At 51.5% G+C, this 17,256-nt stretch overlaps 1 protein-coding gene across 8 annotated transcripts in view; it reads left to right on the plus strand.

Moving 5' to 3' along the window:
• Positions 1–17,256, plus strand: part of PTPRE (protein tyrosine phosphatase receptor type E) — a 172,619-nt gene that overhangs the window by 132,959 nt on the left and 22,404 nt on the right. For 6 of the 8 annotated variants that reach the window (XM_058544283.1, XM_058544284.1, XM_058544277.1 and 3 more), the window contains 6 exons: positions 1,791–1,890; positions 2,155–2,228; positions 3,893–4,029; positions 9,798–9,888; positions 14,973–15,049; positions 15,974–16,010. In XM_058544283.1, the coding sequence (XP_058400266.1) occupies positions 1,791–1,890; positions 2,155–2,228; positions 3,893–4,029; positions 9,798–9,888; positions 14,973–15,049; positions 15,974–16,010 (516 nt within the window). Of the gene's footprint in view, positions 1–1,790; positions 1,891–1,998; positions 2,078–2,154; positions 2,229–3,892; positions 4,030–9,797; positions 9,889–14,972; positions 15,050–15,973; positions 16,011–17,256 lie in introns of those variants that run through there. The other 2 variants (XM_058544281.1, XM_058544282.1) reach the window with 1 other exon arrangement.

Below are 17,256 nucleotides of genomic sequence, written 5' to 3' on the forward strand. Positions count from 1 at the left end.
GGCTGAGTGGGGAGGGGTGCTCCGTGGAGCTGCAGGTGTGGAAGCCTCAGGCCGGGTCGGCTCCTGGGAGAGTTCTGCAGCAGGTGGGGCCCAAACGGAAGGACTGGGGCAGATGCTCTTAGCGGTTCAGCCTGGTGCCACCCTGGCCTTGCCCTGCACTTTGGCCTGTGAGCATCACTAGCCAGATGGGGGAGGCATTGGTGCAGCCTGGAACGAAGGTCTTTCGTAGGTTCACTAGGTTACCATGGCAGGGCTACCTCCTCATCACAGACCAACTGTCCGTCAGTGCACTTCTACATCTAGTAGTCACTCGAGTGACTCAAATCATTTATTAGAAATACATGCATTGAGCCCTTACTGGGTGCCAGAGTCAACGTGAGGCCAGGGAGGTAGACGAATGACCTGCTCCCAGGGAGCTTACAACCTAGGGGATGAGATGCAGGTTACGACCTTTAGAATACACAGGTGGGGGAGGTGTGCGAGGGAGACTGCAGGGCTGCGGAGCCCCCACTGGGCTCAGGGGCCCAGCTTGGTGTTTTTGTGAACTCAAAGCAATGGAAGCCAAGTTGTTGCCTTCAAGGGGCTTCCACTGAACCCGAGCGAAGGCAGTTGCTCATGGGGCCTGTTCACTTCAGGGGAGTGGGTCTGTGCTTCACATACAGAGCCCCTCTGGGATCCACATAAGGGGAGCCGAGTGGGCTTCCTGGAGGAAGGGGCCTTGGAGGTGCTCCTTGGGGAATGGGGACATTTTGGTGAGGAGGGGGCAGCATGGCAGTCTGGAGAGGCAGGAGCTAAGTCAGAACGTGGGGGGAGGGAGTGGGGTGTGAGAGTGGCAGCCAGGCCACCAGAGCCCCTCAGAATTTGGGCTTACGGGGCAGGTCCTCGGCAGCTGCAAGGGAGCTGCACTGGATCCAGGAATGTGGGACCCTGTGGGTGAGGAAGGTCAACCTGGAGGGTGAGGACAGATGGAGGAAGAGCGAGGGTGGCGCCTGGTGACCAGCCTTCCTCTGGGCAGGCGGCATCAGGAGCTTGCGGGTCTGGGAGGCCGGGTCGTGGTGTGGCCACAGGCCTCTCCCCAGCCGGAGGCCCTGGGAGCTCCCCCGCTGTCCTGAGACAGAGCAGTGGGGTGTCTGCATCTCCACCCTCCTCCACCTCCCCATTAGGGGGAGAGGCAGGCACCCTGGGAACCAGGGAAACAGGCCACACAAGTGTCTGGGGGGCTCCCTGTGGTGCCTTCACTGCCCCTCGCCAGGGGACCTTGGCTCCTCAGCCCGGTTTCCTTCTCGGTGTCAACACTGCTCATTTGTTAAGTGGCGGGGCCCTTGTCGGTACAATGGACCAGGACAGTGGACTGCTTTACACACTGTAAACTGGGGTGCTAGTGCCCAGGAAGAAAGGCTGATGAAGGAGGGGCTTTATAAACTGTAAAGTTCAGTTCTGGTGTCAGGGGAGAAGGAACGGACTACTTTGCAAGCTGTAAAGTGTGGCTTTGGCATGGGGGAAGAAGGACTGATGGAGGGAAGACTACTTTGTAAACTGTAAAGTGAGCTGTTGGTGTCCAGGAAGAAGGGCTAATGGGATAGAGGGGGGGACTAATTTGAAAACTGTAAAGTGGGGTTCTGATGTCCAAGAAGAAGGGCTGATGGGATGAAAGGGGAACTCATTTGCAAACTGTAAAGCACAGACTGGTGTTGGGAATCTTTCCTTGCCCAGAACCCACTTTCCCCGCCCGCCATCAAGTCCTTGCCTCGTGCCTCGTGTCCTGACGGGGATCCGGTTCTGCCCCCCAGGCCCTCCGGACCCGCGGGCGGCCCAGCCCCAGCTGGCCTGGCTGCTGCTGCCTCTGCTGCTCTCCCTGCTGTTTCTGCTCCTAGCCGCCTACTTCTTCAGGTAGGAGTGTCCGCCCGCTGACTTGCCCCAACCAGCTCGAATGAGGAAATGAGCACCCACGAGGCTGTGACTTCGGGGTGTGGGCTGGGGCGGCAGAGGGCGGCGGGCGGGCGGCAGGGCTGAGGGAGGCAGGCGGCCGGCACGGCTCAGCCATGAGCAACAGGGGTAGCTTCTCCCGGCTCACCTGGTGGGTATCACTGTTCAGGGGCTCTGGGCTCTTGGAAACCTTCCTGTGCTGAAGCCTAACAAGTCCGTGTCTCTAAGGTTCAGGAAGCAGAGGAAAGCAGTGGTCAGCGCCAACGACAAGAAGATGCCCAACGGGATCCTGGAAGAACAAGGTACAGAAGCCTCGGGGCCGGGGGCTGGGAGGCTGTGCTCTTTCCTAACTCACACCGAGCTGTCCTCCTCTAACGTTTCAGTGTTCAGCTCGTTCAGCATTGGGGCTTCCATCTTGCTTTACCTGGTGCGATGCTGTCATTTATAACTGGAGAATGTCACCATTTCAAAACTTTTCTCATTTGCTCTCTGGTGTGAAACAGATGCTGAGACCTTTCAGTTTGTGGCTTTTTTGGAGACACTGTTCATATCCTGTCGTTTTTACAGGGTTTTCACATAACATTTTTCAGTAAGTCTTTAAAATCACTCGAAGGTGAGACAGTCTGGTTCATAACCTCGGTGCTCTAAAGGGCCCCCCGAAATCTGCAGTGTTTTAGGATCGAGCTGAGAGGAGAACTGATCTACTCACATATTCAATATTTAGGGAGGATCTGAGTCAGTTGGGGGCATTTTAGGTTCTAAGTTCAGTTATGCTGCTTATAAAGGCACTGGTTTTCTCTCCACGTGTCGAGATGGCTGAGAAAGGTGTGTGAGGCAGAGGCTTTAAACATATTGGTTCACACCAGTGACTACAGCTTCCTCTAGTTGGCTTGCTACCTGGTTGTGCCGTGGTTTGGGGGAATAAAGGTGCCGTCAGATTTCAAACAGAATTGCAAAACCGACCCTGAACAAATAAAATGAGTATCAGCAGCACAGGACTGAGGCTGTCGAGCCGCAGGACAACCGTTTTGCAGAGCTTAGGGGACTAGCGACCCTTGTTAGATGATCATGTGGCCTCCAGTGCCACCTTCCTGCCCTCCCCCCGCCCTGCCCTGCACGTTTCAACAGCCTGAATGGGAGGGAAGAGGGTGTGGCCGGTGAGGCCCAGCCACGCTCATTCTGATGCGTCTGTCTCTTGAAGGAGTGAGCCCCTGGGCTTCAGAACAACTCTGCAGGTGGGGACAGGCCCTTTTGCCAGTGTGACAGCAAAGTTATCATGTTGACCTTGTCAAGAATATCGGCTCGTTCCCCGGGAAGAGAAGCACGTGCCAGTGATTTCTTTTTTTGTCTCGCTCTGAATTTGTGGAAGCAGTTTGTCCCAGAACTTGCTTGTAGCCCGCCCTTCTCATGTTCAATGCCTCCCTGGCCCCCCACCCCCCACCAAAAAAAACAAGGATAGTTTTACTTATTTCTCTTGGAGCTTATGGGGTTTGAATAACCAGGACTATTTGTTACAAAGAAGACAAGACTGAGGGAGACTCATATCCTGACCGATCCCCGGTGTTCTCAACTTGCACCCAGAAGTGTATAATTACTCTTCTCTCTTTCCAAAGCTGGAGTGTGAAGCTGCCTAAATCCCTTATGGAAGGAGGAGGGGCTGGAGGGAAGGAAAGGTGGGTGGGTGGGTGAGTGAGCTGGGAAGATGAGGCATCTATGTTTGGCGAGAGCAGGTAACACCGCCAGAGCAACGCCCATCACTTACCATGACATGAGTGTGTTTTGGGAAACCGACCTTGGCATTTGGTTGCTCAGGGCCCCACTTGGCCCCGGGCTACATGATCTGAGAGGAATGTCGTCCCCTCCAGCTGTGTCATTTCTCCAGAAATGTTGTCAGTCAGTCCGGTTATATGAATCACCTATCCTGGAATATGGCTAAATGGCCCCCATGTTTCTTTTGATCCTACAGAGCAGCAAAGAGTGATGCTTCTCAGCAGGTCCCCCTCCGGGCCCAAGAAGTACTTTCCCATCCCCGTGGGGCACCTGGAGGAGGAGATCCGTGTCCGTTCAGCAGATGACTGCAAGAGGTTCCGCGAAGAGTTCAACGTGAGTGTGGGGAGGTCCCTTTGGTCTTCTTGTCATGTGATAGAGAACTGGGAAACATAATGTTATATTTTGGGATAAGTATCCCAAAGATTTAGAACTCTTGCATCAATTAGGGCACTGTGCCAAAAATGGAGGTCCAAGGAAACCTGGTTTCCACTGCAATGCCCCTTCACTAACACTCATTCCTCATTTATAAGGTGAGATGGTTGAGTTAGACGTTCATGAAGCCTCCTTCCAGCTCAAACACTGAGTGCCGTGCTCTAAAATCAAGGGTGACAGAAACGCCATTGTCTCAGTAACATGGAGGACCAGGGCCTGAGCAGACCACAGTATGACAATTTCTTCTTGAAAGCAATGGAACCCCAAACCATCCTTTTATAGGCGTCTGAGAGCTGGAGCATCTAACTGGAGTGGGAAATATCCCTCTTCTGAGCCACCATCACAACATCAGTTAAACGGTTGTGGGGACTTCCTTGAGGGACACCAGCTCTGCCTCCAACAGCCCTTTGGTGTCTGCTGGGTCACTGTAAGCACGGGTCTCAGCTGGTGTTCATCCTGCTCCTCCTCTTTGGGATGAATTACCTCCATGAACTTAGCAATGGCAACAGCTAAGACAGATTTAACCAGCTGGTACGGTCCCCATAGTAGCAAACCACTTCTCTTAACTCGAAACAAAAGATGCAAATGTACATTAATGACATCACCCCTTGTGTTAATTTTTAATTTAATGTCTTGTGAATTGTGAATCTGATAGATAGATAGATAGATAGATAGATAGACAGACAGACAGACGGACAGACAGATGTATGGATGGGCAGGAAGACAAACGGATAGACAGACACTGGGAAGTGTGGTCTTGGATTTTGCTGTTCAGTGTTTATCCCTGATCGTGTTTTGGGTTTTGTTTTACGCATCTTCCTCATTTCGTACACGGCCGTGTGCTGAGTGTTGAGCTGGGAAGAGGGGTTTCCAGCAGGAGAGCTGACTGGTCCTGCCCTGCCTGTTGCTCCCAGGCCCTGGCCCGTCAGTCAACCTCCTGGAAGCTGACTTCAACCTTCTGTCCAGGGGGCTGGGGAGGGGGCCTGTCTTCATGACCTCACAGCTCAAAAGTGAGGCTCAGACAATGGACTTTGTAAACAGCAAAGTGTTGTGCAATTGTTATATCTAAATATGGCGTGTATCCTGCTGCAGACACGTGACTTTTCGCACAGAAACAACCTATGAGGGCACAGAAGGTGATGGCGCTTTTTTTTTTCTTAGCACAAGTCTCATCTGCCTTTATCTAGCTTCCTTTTTAATTGTTTCCAAATGTGTCCCCTTTTTTGAGAAATTAGGTCATATTGAAAGACAGCTCCAAGCAGTATTGTTTTGTAATCTCTCAGCCTGATAAGAGAAGCTAATTCTCCATTTTCAAACTAACAATCCAAGTTTGCAGTGACAAGACTTTGTCCCCTTCCTCTTGTCCTGTTTCCCTTTGCACTTGTGTTTCTCTGTGTGGAGACAGTGGCCTTGCTGACAGAGAGCTCTGAGTCAGAACTGCTGGCTCTGCCACCGTCTCAAAAGAGAGGGCAGCTCCCATGGAGCAGGGCCAGGAATAGGGTCAGGCAGATGAGGCACTGGCTCCAGGCGCAAAATTTAAGGGGACCCCAAAACACTCAGTCGTCAGGGTAACTAATATTTTAATGCAACATTTAAAAATATCGAAATTGGGGCCAGCCCCGTGGCTTAGCGGTTAAGTGCTCGTGCTCCGCTGCTGGCGGCCGGGCGCACACTGATGCACCACTTGTCAGGCCGTGCTGTGGCAGCATCCCACATAAAGTGGAGGAAGATGGGCATGGATGTTAGGGCTGATCTTCCTCACAAAAAAAAAAAAGTTTTTAAAAATATCAAAATTAATGCGAGCAATCCATGCTGAACAAAATACCACAATGGTAAGTAAAGACAGGGTCGCTCTGACTGCTTTTTCCTGTGGCCCCAGGCTCCAGCATGTCTTGTCACCACTGTTATTGATCCTGCTGTTATCGAAAAGTTTGAGATTTTGGTCATTGTGGATTTTTTGCATTAATTCTGATTTTTTAAATGTTGCATTTGAGTATTATTTTATCTTGATTCCTGAGTTTTGGGGGTACCTCTTTCAATTTCGCACCCAGCGCAAGAGCCTCACTCTCCTCACCCCTGCCCCGCCTTCCCAGCTGCCCGCTGGAGTCCCTCGGCTCTGTGAAGGGCCGGTAGGGTGTAGGGAGAGCACTGGGCTCTAATCAAGCAGAATTGTGCCTGGTCCTAGCTCCAGGGCACCCTGGGCAAGCTGCTGGTTACTCTCTGGACCCCAGTTTGTTTCTCTCTCAAGTGAGGGGCAGCTGTGTCCTAAGTCGCCCCCTTGGGGCATCCCTCTTTCTAAGAGCCTCGGAGCTGCCAGGACCAGCCCACTGTTGGCCCCGCAGATGGACACACTTGAGATGGGCCCTCACTCCTCTTTTTTCTCTTTTCTCGCCCACCGCCCTGAGCTCCTCTCCCAGAACTGTGAGAGACAGATGAGTCTCAAAGCAGTCAATCCAAGTGAGTTTGGATGTTTGTGTATTGCCGATCAAAGCTGAGGTGAACTTGACGAGATAAAGGTTTGGGGCCGGGGTCAGTTCCGTGGGATGATCGAGGCGTGAATGCTGGAGGCAGCCTGCTGGAGCACCTGTCCCAGGTCCACCCTGCCAGCCTGGAGGGCTCAGGCAACTTACCTCTGCCTCAGTTTCCTCATCTGTGAAGTAAGGGCTCTCCCCGCCCCCATAGATTGTCAAGACATGTGCAGGGGTAAGGTCGGCGCCCAGCTTTGCCCAGTGTCTGCCCGAGAGCTGTCTGGAGCTGCCGTCCTTTAGCAGGGCATCTGTGAGTGTCTGTTCTCAAAGTCTCCACCTCGCAGTGGTAGAACACTGTCTTAGAAAAGTCTGTCCCCAGGCCCCTGATTCGGTCCCTGCAAATGAGTGCCATTTGGGCAAAGAAGAATCCCCTCTCCAGCGGGATCTTCCCAGCCTCTGTCCCAGCAGGTTACCTCAAGCCCAGGGCCTGGGCCCAACCCAGTCATAAATGTCACAGAAAGGCACAGAGGAGGTGTCACCAGGAGAGGTCACAATGGACAAACCAGCACAATACACAAACCAGAACCATCCCCTGGAGCTTGCTGAAACTGCCCACACTTGGCTCCTTGTCTGTTTTTCAAATTTTGCTGCCACCTGCCCAGCACTGTGAAGAGGGGAGGGGAAGGAGCAAGGCTCAGGTGTGGGTTCATTGAAATGAAATCTCACCGCAGACAAACAAACAAACCTTCTTCAGCCAATTTACGTAATCAGGCAACCAATCACAGGGTATTTATCCACCAATTACTAAGTGCACGTCTACGTGGCACTGCAGGGGTGACCCAGCTAGGCAGTCCCCTCCCCAGATGCTCTCCCATCAGCCCTGTGCCTTCTGAGCAGCTCAGCAGTGTGAGTCCCCGGGTAGACTGACGGTGGGAGAGAGTGCTGGGCTGACCCCATGCAGGCGGTTATTCTGTGTGCTTGCATACGGGATCTGTGTCGGAGGCACAGAGTATTTTGCGGCTCTCATCCTGAGTGACCCTCTACGCAGCCCACAGAGCCGAGTGGCTCTGGCGTCTCCATATTCCAGATCTCGAGCAGCTGCCAGGGCCGTGCGGGGATGTCCATCCTCGGCACTCAGACCCCTCCAGCCACTCAACCCACCACACTGCTGCACCTCACCTTCCGAGGAAGAGGGAGGTTTTTTTCTTTTCAACTTACTATTTTTAATAGGCTTTGTTTTTTAGAGCAGTTTTAGGTTTACAGGAAAATTACACAGAAAGTACAGAGTTTTCATGGACTCCCATCTCTCCCTGCACACGTTTCCTGGATTATTAGCATCTTGCATTCGTGTGCTGCATTTGTTACAATTGATGAACCAACATTGACAAGTTATTATTAACTCAAGTCCGGAGTTAGGGTTCCAGTGTTGTACATTCTGTGGGTTTGGGGTTTTAAAAAATGCGTGAGGTCATGTATCCACCACTACTGTATCATGCCTCATTTTTATTTTCAGGACTGAAGTCAAAAAACCTTTGAGTGTGGAAAAAGAGAAGGCTCTAGAATGTTACCACCAATTTCATGTTTAGGTTAGCTCAAGGAGATCAGTGTTAAGACAGCTCTCATGGAGAATCAAGAACTCCAGGCTGAGGAGGTGCTGGTCTGGCAGAGAACTGCCCGTCAGCCTTGCCAGGGCACTCACCAGGCTGGCCTCCACACTAGCTGTGGCAGAGCCTTTGCCTGTGCTCGTTGGGTTTGGTGGCCCCAAAGCAGAGGAAAGAAGGCACCCATTGGCCGGAGCTGAGTCTGTGATGGAGAAGCCCGCCGAGGCAGGAAGAGAGGCTCTGGGCCCCCGTGGGCGGCAGGTCTGATGGGCCTGACTCATGGCGTGAGCAAGCCCAGGGCCTGGGCTTTGACTTGAGGCTGTGGTGTGAGGCCTACCCGTCTCCTGGGCACTTACAGGGTACACACAGAAGTCCTTGTCTTTCCCCACACTTGAAGAAGCGAGTGCCCTTCTCACGGTCCAGGTGCCAGCTCCAGCCAGACTATGAGCCCCCACCCAGTGTTTGCCGCTTGCTAGACAGGTGACTGTGGGTAAATCTGCAATTGCCTGGGGGTTCAATTTCGTCATCTATAAAACAGGAGTGATCCTAGTGTCACCTAATAACAAGTGAGCTGTGAAGGCTGGGGCAGGTGACCCAGCTCCTCCCACAGTGCCTGGCACATCATAAACACTGATAAATATTAACACTAGTTACTCGAATTCCAGTGGCTCCTCGTCCAGCCAGTGGTCAGGCTGAATGTTAAAGGATGTGATTTGGGGTTCAAAAGGCTCTTTCCCACTCTGTGCAGCGGGGAGCTCACCTGAGCACAGGGGGGTCCCAGCAGCGAGCAAACACAGGAGGACAGCTGGAGCCAACAAGAATCGAGGGGCTCCAAGTGGTGGAAGAAACCAGAAGTCAGGATACCCGAGCTCACGCCCACTGTAACGAGCATCAGTTATAGGGTCCTGGTCTCACTCCTCAATTTCCTCATCCCAGACAAAGCAGGCAGTCCTTTCGGTGCTTCTCAAACTCAGTGTGCATGCAGGTCCCCCGGGATCCCGGTAAATACTGTGCTGATCTGGGGCGGGGCTGAGGGTCTGCATTTTCAACAAGCCCCCAGCTGTGCCTGTCCTGCTGGTCAACAGAGCGCACTTGGAGTCTTCAGCAAGGGGGGGGACTATATGAAGGTCCTTTCCCCCTGTCCCCCATCATTCTGCTCGTCCTTCAGCTCAGTGCAAAGTCACAGTACCCCTTTCCAACCCCTCCTACACGTGTCCTTGCTTCTCCATCTCCCGTCAGAGTTCTGTCGTATTTGTGAGTGCCGGGGCTCTGGACCACGACCCCTGGGCCCCTGGGATTTGGTGGCAATGCACCGACCAGTCCCTTCCTTCATGCAGCCTTGGGTCCAGTTATGGAGTCATCATTTTGTCCACACCTTAGTTGACCCCATTAGACAGGGCGCCCTGAGGGAAGGTGGCCCTGTGTCTCCTTCACGTCTCTGCCCAGTGCTTGGCACAGCATCTCAAGCAGAGACGGTGATGGACAGGAGGTAGTTTGCTCAGAGACGTGTTTTCTTAGTTCCTGCGCTCAGTGGGGAAGCTGACACAAACACAGTGTTTGGATTTATCACGTTGAGTACTAACTCTGCATTTTCTTTCAGTCATTGCCATCTGGACACATACAAGGAACTTTTGAACAGGCCAACAAAGAAGAAAACAGAGAAAAAAACAGATATCCCAACATCCTTCCCAGTAAGATTTTCCTTTTTTTCCTGATCAGTGGTGTTTTGACTAAACTCGGCATTCCCTTGCAGCTCCCGGTAACAGTGCCTGTCCGGGCAGCGTGACGTTCCCGTGCCCAGAGATTGGGGCCCCTGTGTTAGCACAGAGGCTCAGCAGGTGCCCCTGGGAGTCTAGGCACCTGTTTCCAACGCGCGTCTTGGGCAGCCTGTGTTGTCGTGGGTCTGGCTGCTAAGCCTGTGTTCACTGTTGAGACCTGGGCTGCCCAGGCACTTGGGGTGCTACCTGCACCGGCTGGCAGGGCACCTCCTATTGGTTCCAAACCTGAGCCCCAATCTAGGGCTGCTGGTGGCCTTGGCATCTCCCCCGCTCAGACTCAGTGCTCTTGGCCACAAGCAGCAAGGCCCCTGGACCAAGGACAGAAGTGACAGAATAAGAAACCTCTAGGGCTTTGGCAACTTTGTGGGAAGGCTTAGAATCAACCGGATTTTAACCCCAACAGCTAGAGGTGGCCATGGGCTGGGGAGTGTGGGTGCCAGGGAGTTGGCAGGACCAGGGATGTGGCAGGGCCAGGGAGGTGGCCGGGCCCGGGACCAGACAGATCTGTCCTGGGGCGTTGCTGGATGGGCCGTGTCCTGGGGGCAGCTTTCACAGCCTGTCTCTGTGCCAAGACAAACCCACAGAGTTCCAAGCTGCCCTTGTAAACGCTGGCCCAAGAGGGCTGTGACATCCTTCGTCCAGCCTGGACCCCTCCTGTCGGCTTTGCCCGTCAGGCTGACAGAATGGCAGCCTGGAAGGGATCCACTAAGTTCAGGTCTGAATCCTAAATCTGAGGCCTCCGCCTTCCAGGGACCTCCCCTTCTCGGGGGACAGGTCCTCCTGTGCAACGGGCTTCAGCAGGTAGGCTCTCGTGCATTGTTAGGATTAGAATCGAGTCCATCTGCTCATAGGTAAGAGAAAACCACCTGATTGGTTTTCTGGTCTCTGGATTTTCAGCATTCGATAGAAATAATCCTTTCCCATTTTGCATGCATAGGATTTATACGTGGTTTTGCAGAGCCCACTGTGAGCCTCTGATCCAACTAAAACTAGAGAAATTAAGCACATACATTTCATCCAGCACATATTTGTAGAGGCACGAAGGGAGGGCCAGGGACACGGGTCAGAGGCTACTGCGGTCATGCAGCTGAGCGTGAGGGTGGCTTGGACCAGCGTTAGATTCTGGACACACTGTGAAGGTTAAGTCAGGGGGATTTGCTGCTGATCGGCTGTGGGTTATCAGAGAAGTGGGGGAGGCAAGGTACATGGCTCGAGTAGCTCAAAGGAACGAAAACCGTGGCGGGAGGTTTGGGATCTTTGGAATAATTTGTGTCAAATGAAAATCGGGATATTTGGAAATTAGTATCTATTATTAGTTTAATTAATTAGCTTAATTATTAGTTTAATTTATGCATTGATCTGCTGAACGTACGCGTTGAGGACCTACTCAGCGCCAAGCACTGTCCTGGGTTCCTGATCTATGTTTCTCTCTTAATCACTAAACCTGTTACCTTTAAAGGTAACATTTACATTGTCAATTAAGAGCATTTTCAGTGGGACCTCAGTGAGAGTGGAATTAATGGCTAGGTGTGGGAATTACCTGCACCCCCCATCCTCCCAGATTGATGGCCCAGGTGGGGCACCACCTCCCCCGAGGGTCACCACCCTGGAACAGCAGGGCCTGCCTCCAGCACATCTTCTCCCAGCTGTGTTCTCTGGCTTGTGCTACAGAATTTCTGTAGCATACTTTCTGCCAAGTATGAACGTGTCCAGGTTACGGAACAGGACTTTCCAACCTCCCCCATAAAATCTCCCCACCCCCACCCCAGGGTGAGCCTGGCCCAGGAACACGGCTCCAGAGGAAAAGGAGGGTGCCAGCAGTCATCAGGGACGGGGCCCTCTGCCGGACCGTGACGCGTTTCACACTGGTGGGACGTTGGGTTAATGGAATGGCAGCATGGAGACACTCAGGATGTGCCCTGGGGATGGCCAGCTGGGTGGCATCTGGCATTTGGCATCAGCAAGACACAGGCTGAGACAGAGGCATGTCTGATTAAATCAAGCAGCTGGCCGGAGACGCCCAGGCCCGACTGTGGGCCCAGGACGGGAGTGGGCTGGATCACGGGACATTGCGCAGGGGGCTCTGGGGCCTGCTCCCCCTACTCCAGGGCTGAGGGAGCCTGCTCTTACTCAGGGTAGGGTTAGGGTCAGCAGCAGCAGCAGCCCATCTGCCCATCTTCCCACTGCCTCTGCCCATCTTCCCCAGCCGAGGCTGGCTGTAAATTTACCAGGTTGATGAGATGCCCCTGGGCCGGGAACCCAGTCGTGGATGTGGCTCTAGGGAGCCCTGAGGACAGAGGTCAAGATGCCTGGTGTGTCCAAGAGGCTGGACTATGGAAAGGCTCCATGGCTGGTGGTGAGAAACCGTCCTCTTTTCTGGAAAAACACCAACAGCTGATAATTTTGGAAATAATGTTTTGAAAGTGAAGTGTGACTTTTTAAAATAAAAAGACAGGAAGCTCTTAGAATCTGCAAGATTCTAAATCTAACCAGAAGGCTATTTTTTACCCTCTGCTTTCCATAGCTGTCCTCAAAGTGTAAATTGTTCCAAATTATTTTCAACTCGTTTTATGAGTGCTCAGCCAGAGCTATTTCTGCCTCAGGGTTGTCAGCCCTGGGCAGGAGGGTCTCACGGCCAAGTTCGCGCAGGCTGTAAGTTTGGGGTTTGACACTCTCACCGCCCCACGTGGGCCGTGACTGTCCCTGCGAGCTGCACTGGCCCGTCCTCTGCTAGCAGCACGATAGATCCGGCCCAGTGGTATGATGCCCAGACAACAGGTGTCTGAGGTCACCAGCTGCCTTCCGGGTGGATGGGACACAGCCGATATCCAGGGTCTTTGCCCCGGATCCACACCCTCCTCAGTTAGGTTCAGTCCTGTGGGGACTAGGATGGGACAATGCAGTGACAAGGACATAAAATTATTCAATAATTAATGCAATAAACACATATGAGATACCCACCATGTCCCAAGCTCTGTGCCCAGTGCAGCATAAATAACCTCTGGAAGCAGCACTGTCCCCGGGCCCTGGGCCGAGTCGGGCCATCCTCCGTGTTTCTACTCCTCGGGGAGGCCGACACTCGTACACCAGCGTGGAGACCGGGGCCAGGCCACAGCACTCTCAGGGGCCCATGAAACCATCTACTTTCTTTTAAAATCGGAAAAAAATATATGCCTAATCTTGCCTGGATTACATTCATCTTTATACTAACTACTAACACAGTCCTAAAATAAAATACTTAACACTTTTTTATGGAAAAAGGGGTCCATGAAGGCAGAAGTGACAAGGACCCACAAAAGTCATAATGGGGCCCTGGCTGAAACCTCCCCAACATGTGGGTGCATGCACACACACCCACACACATACACACACCATACACACACACAGAGAAGATTCACACAACACATTCACACACCACACACACTCACACATACTGTAAACACACACACGTACACCACACACACACCATACACACACACACAGAGAAAATTCACACAACAAACTCACACACACTCACACATACTATAAACACACATGCATACACCACACCCCTCACACACACCACACACACACACAGAAAATTCACACAACAAACACACACACACAGACTATAAACACACACACACACACCATACACTCACACACACAGAGAAATTCACACAACACACTCACACACCACACACACTCACACATACTGTAAACACACATTCATACACCACACCCCCCAAACACACCATACACATACACACAGAGAAAATTCACACAACAAACTCACACACACACACACATACTATAAACACACACGCATACACCACACCCCTCACACACACCATACACACACACACACAGAAAATTCACACAACAAACTCACACACACACTCACACATACTATAAACACACACACACATACACCACACTACGCACACACACACCATATTCACACACTCACACACCACACACACACTATAAACACACAAACACATATACCACACCCCAGAAACACACACACACCACACACTCACACGCAGAGAAAATTCACACAACACACTCACACACCACACACACATACTATAAACACACACACGTACACCACACACACACACCCCATATTCACACACTCACACCACACACACACATACTATAAACATACACACATACACCATACTACACACACACACACACACACACTCATACACTCACACACACACAGAAAATTCACACAACACACTCACCACACACACTCAAACATACTATAAACACACACACACACCACACTACACACACACACGCACACACACACACCCCATATTCACACACTCACACAACCACACACACAGCACCTCCTGGTCAGTCCTCCCACTCTGGAAAACTGCTTGTACCACAGGCCGGAATCTTCCGGGCAGGTGGCCCATCGTGCGGAGTCCAGGCCTGTGTGAGTCCTGCTTACCGTCCAGCTCTAGGGCGGACCTGAAGGATGAGGATGGGGTCCCAGACCCCGGACTGAAATGTGCATCTGTCCCCAGGTCTAAGGGTCCTCTCCCTGGACAGCCCGGGAGAGTGGACCCCAGCTCTCCTGTCCTGAAGTTCCCCTAAGTGCCCCTTCACTTGTCAATATTGGGGCCCAGTTGGGGGTTCAGAGAACATGGTCACCACAGTGTAGGGTCCTGGCACAGCCTGCTGCCCTCTTTCTAGTGATGATTCAGCAGGCCTCACTCCTGGACACTGAAATTCTCACCTCTCTCATCCTCCTGAAGGTTTTATGGGGCCCCTGGGCCCCGTGCTCGATGCCAAAATACAGAGTACCATAAAACAGATGTGTTCTCGCCCTCTGACACCAGGGGCCTCGTGGGAATGTTTAAAGGAACATCTCTCTGCCCACGTGGTGGCCGTGGAAGACCTGGTTGTGTCCTTTGTAGCATTTAGGACTGTAGAAGAGAGGAATGTCTGGAAGATGGGATTCCCTTCTCTAATATCATGGGTTTGTTTGGTTTTTGCAGATGATCATTCCAGGGTGATTTTGAGCCAAGGGGACGGAACCTCCTGTTCAGACTATATTAATGCTTCATACATAGATGTAAGTCTGCCATCCTCCTGTCCCCTACCTAGCGGGGAGCACACGCCTGGACCACTTGGGGGTTGAGTGTGAATCATGACCGGTGGGCACTCTCTTCTTTGGGGCCAGAAATGTCAGTTGTCACCACCTCCCTGGGCAGTTTGGCTACAAGCATGGAGAGCATGAAAGCATCCAGGCCTTTTGAATTAGCATCTGCATCTGGGGATTCATTTTCAAAAACCAGGGCTGAGCACCAAGGATGCTCATTACAGCATTATTTGTACTACTGACAAAATAGAATAGGAGGTACCAGTTAAATGAATTGTGGTAAAACTGTTTGCAAGGGATTATTAATTCATTTTAATTGAACCTGAAAAGATCATTTAGGGGCCGGCCTGGTGGTGTAGCAGTTAAGTTCATGCCCCCCACTTCGGTGGCCAGGGGTTTGCAGGTTCACATGCCGGGTACAGACCTACACACCGCTTGTCAAGCCATGCTGTGGCAGAGTCCCATATAAAGTAGAGGAAGATGGGCACAGATGTTAGCCCGGGACCAATCTTCCTCAGCCAAAAGAAGAGGATTGGCAATGGATGTTAGCTCATGGCTAATCTTCCTCACACACACACAAAAGATCATTTAATATAAAATTATCATAAAAATATGAATTAAAAGAATTTGTACATATTAACTGATTAAAAATATATGTCTGTGTGTGTGCTCGTGTGTGTGTCTGGGAAGGTATTCACAGAAAAAAAAGACTAAAGAGGAGTATACAAAAATAGCATTTGTTATTTCTGAAGTTACTAGTGAGTTGTCTTCTTACTTTTTTCTGTGTTTTCCAAATTCTCCATGATGAATATGTATTACATTTTTAACAACACCAAAAAAAACAATCCTTTCAGCAAAGGTGATTCTGAAAAATTATGTCTGATTTTATTTTTCTAGGGTTACAAAGAGAAGAATAAATTCATAGCAGCTCAAGGTAAGCTTGTTACTAAGTTACTTTCAGAACATGGTTTTGGTAAAATGACATGATGGCTGTTGTTTCCTTATCTGATACCCACGATGCCGAGGATTTAGGTATGCTTTTGTCTGTGTCTCCTGCTACATTCGCATAGCCTGCTCACGGTCCATCAGACTTCCCCGAAGCGCACGGAATGCAGAGATGTCGTGACTCTTACAGGGCCTCGTGAGAGGGGGCTCCGTTGACCCGGGGTGTCGTGCCTCCTGGAGCTGGTTAGGAATGCAGGGGCTCAGGCCCCACCCCAGACCTGTCGTATCAGAATTCGCATTTTAGCAAGCACTCCCAGGTCATTTTGCACGTCAGAGTCTGGGAAGCAGTATAGTGTGAGATGATGAAGCTTCAAAAGAGCAGAAGAGCTGGAACCCCTGCGAGCATATGTCCCCCACTGTGGTCCGGGCAGACAGACATGGAGCATGTCGGGGCGTCTCTCATATGCAAGCATGGGTGTAACAGACATGTTAGATGTGTGTGCACACAATGTATACATGCAGACAGACAACAGTCACATATGTATTTCCACACCTGCATGATTCACACTCAGGGCACCCAGTGGTCCAGGGATTGCCATTTCAGCGTGTTGATACTTGCATTAGATAACCTTGAATCTCTCTCAGCTGCTGAGCTCCTCGTGGCTCCCGAGTTGTTGGTTTTTTTTAGGATCAGGGCGGGGGCGCCGGTAGTGAGTAGCCTTTCAGATCAAGGCCGTAACCATGAGGATCCTCTAGCCATGAAAGCACGCCCTTAGCATGTAATCCCCTTGTATTTTTGAGTACCTTCAATCCAGCATATCATCCATCACCCAGAAGTTGTCATCCCCAGGACCTGGTGCCGGGGCACTCAGGCGTCGGTGGAGCTAAAACTAGGTTTCCCAGACTTCCTCACTCTTAGGCAAGTCTCTAGAGCAATGGGTCCCAAAATTCAGTGTACATCAAAGTCAGCTGGGAGCTTGTTAAAAGTGCAGATTCCCTGAGAGATAGGGAGATGCACATACAGGTACACCCAGTACATCAGGAATTAACTGTAAATATCAGAAAACCTGGCAAACATTAGCTGACACAAATAGAAGCATCTTTTTCTCTCTCGTAAGCAGACATCCAGAGGAAGGCAGCCCAGGGCTGGGGCAGCAGCTCAAGGGAGAGGGACCTCTTTATTTTCCTGCTCCACCCTACTTAGCCTGTTGCTGTCATCCTCAGGGTCACAAAAT

This window comes from Diceros bicornis, chromosome 6, assembly GCF_020826845.1.
Source record: "Diceros bicornis minor isolate mBicDic1 chromosome 6, mDicBic1.mat.cur, whole genome shotgun sequence".
Lineage (NCBI taxonomy): Eukaryota > Metazoa > Chordata > Mammalia > Perissodactyla > Rhinocerotidae > Diceros > Diceros bicornis.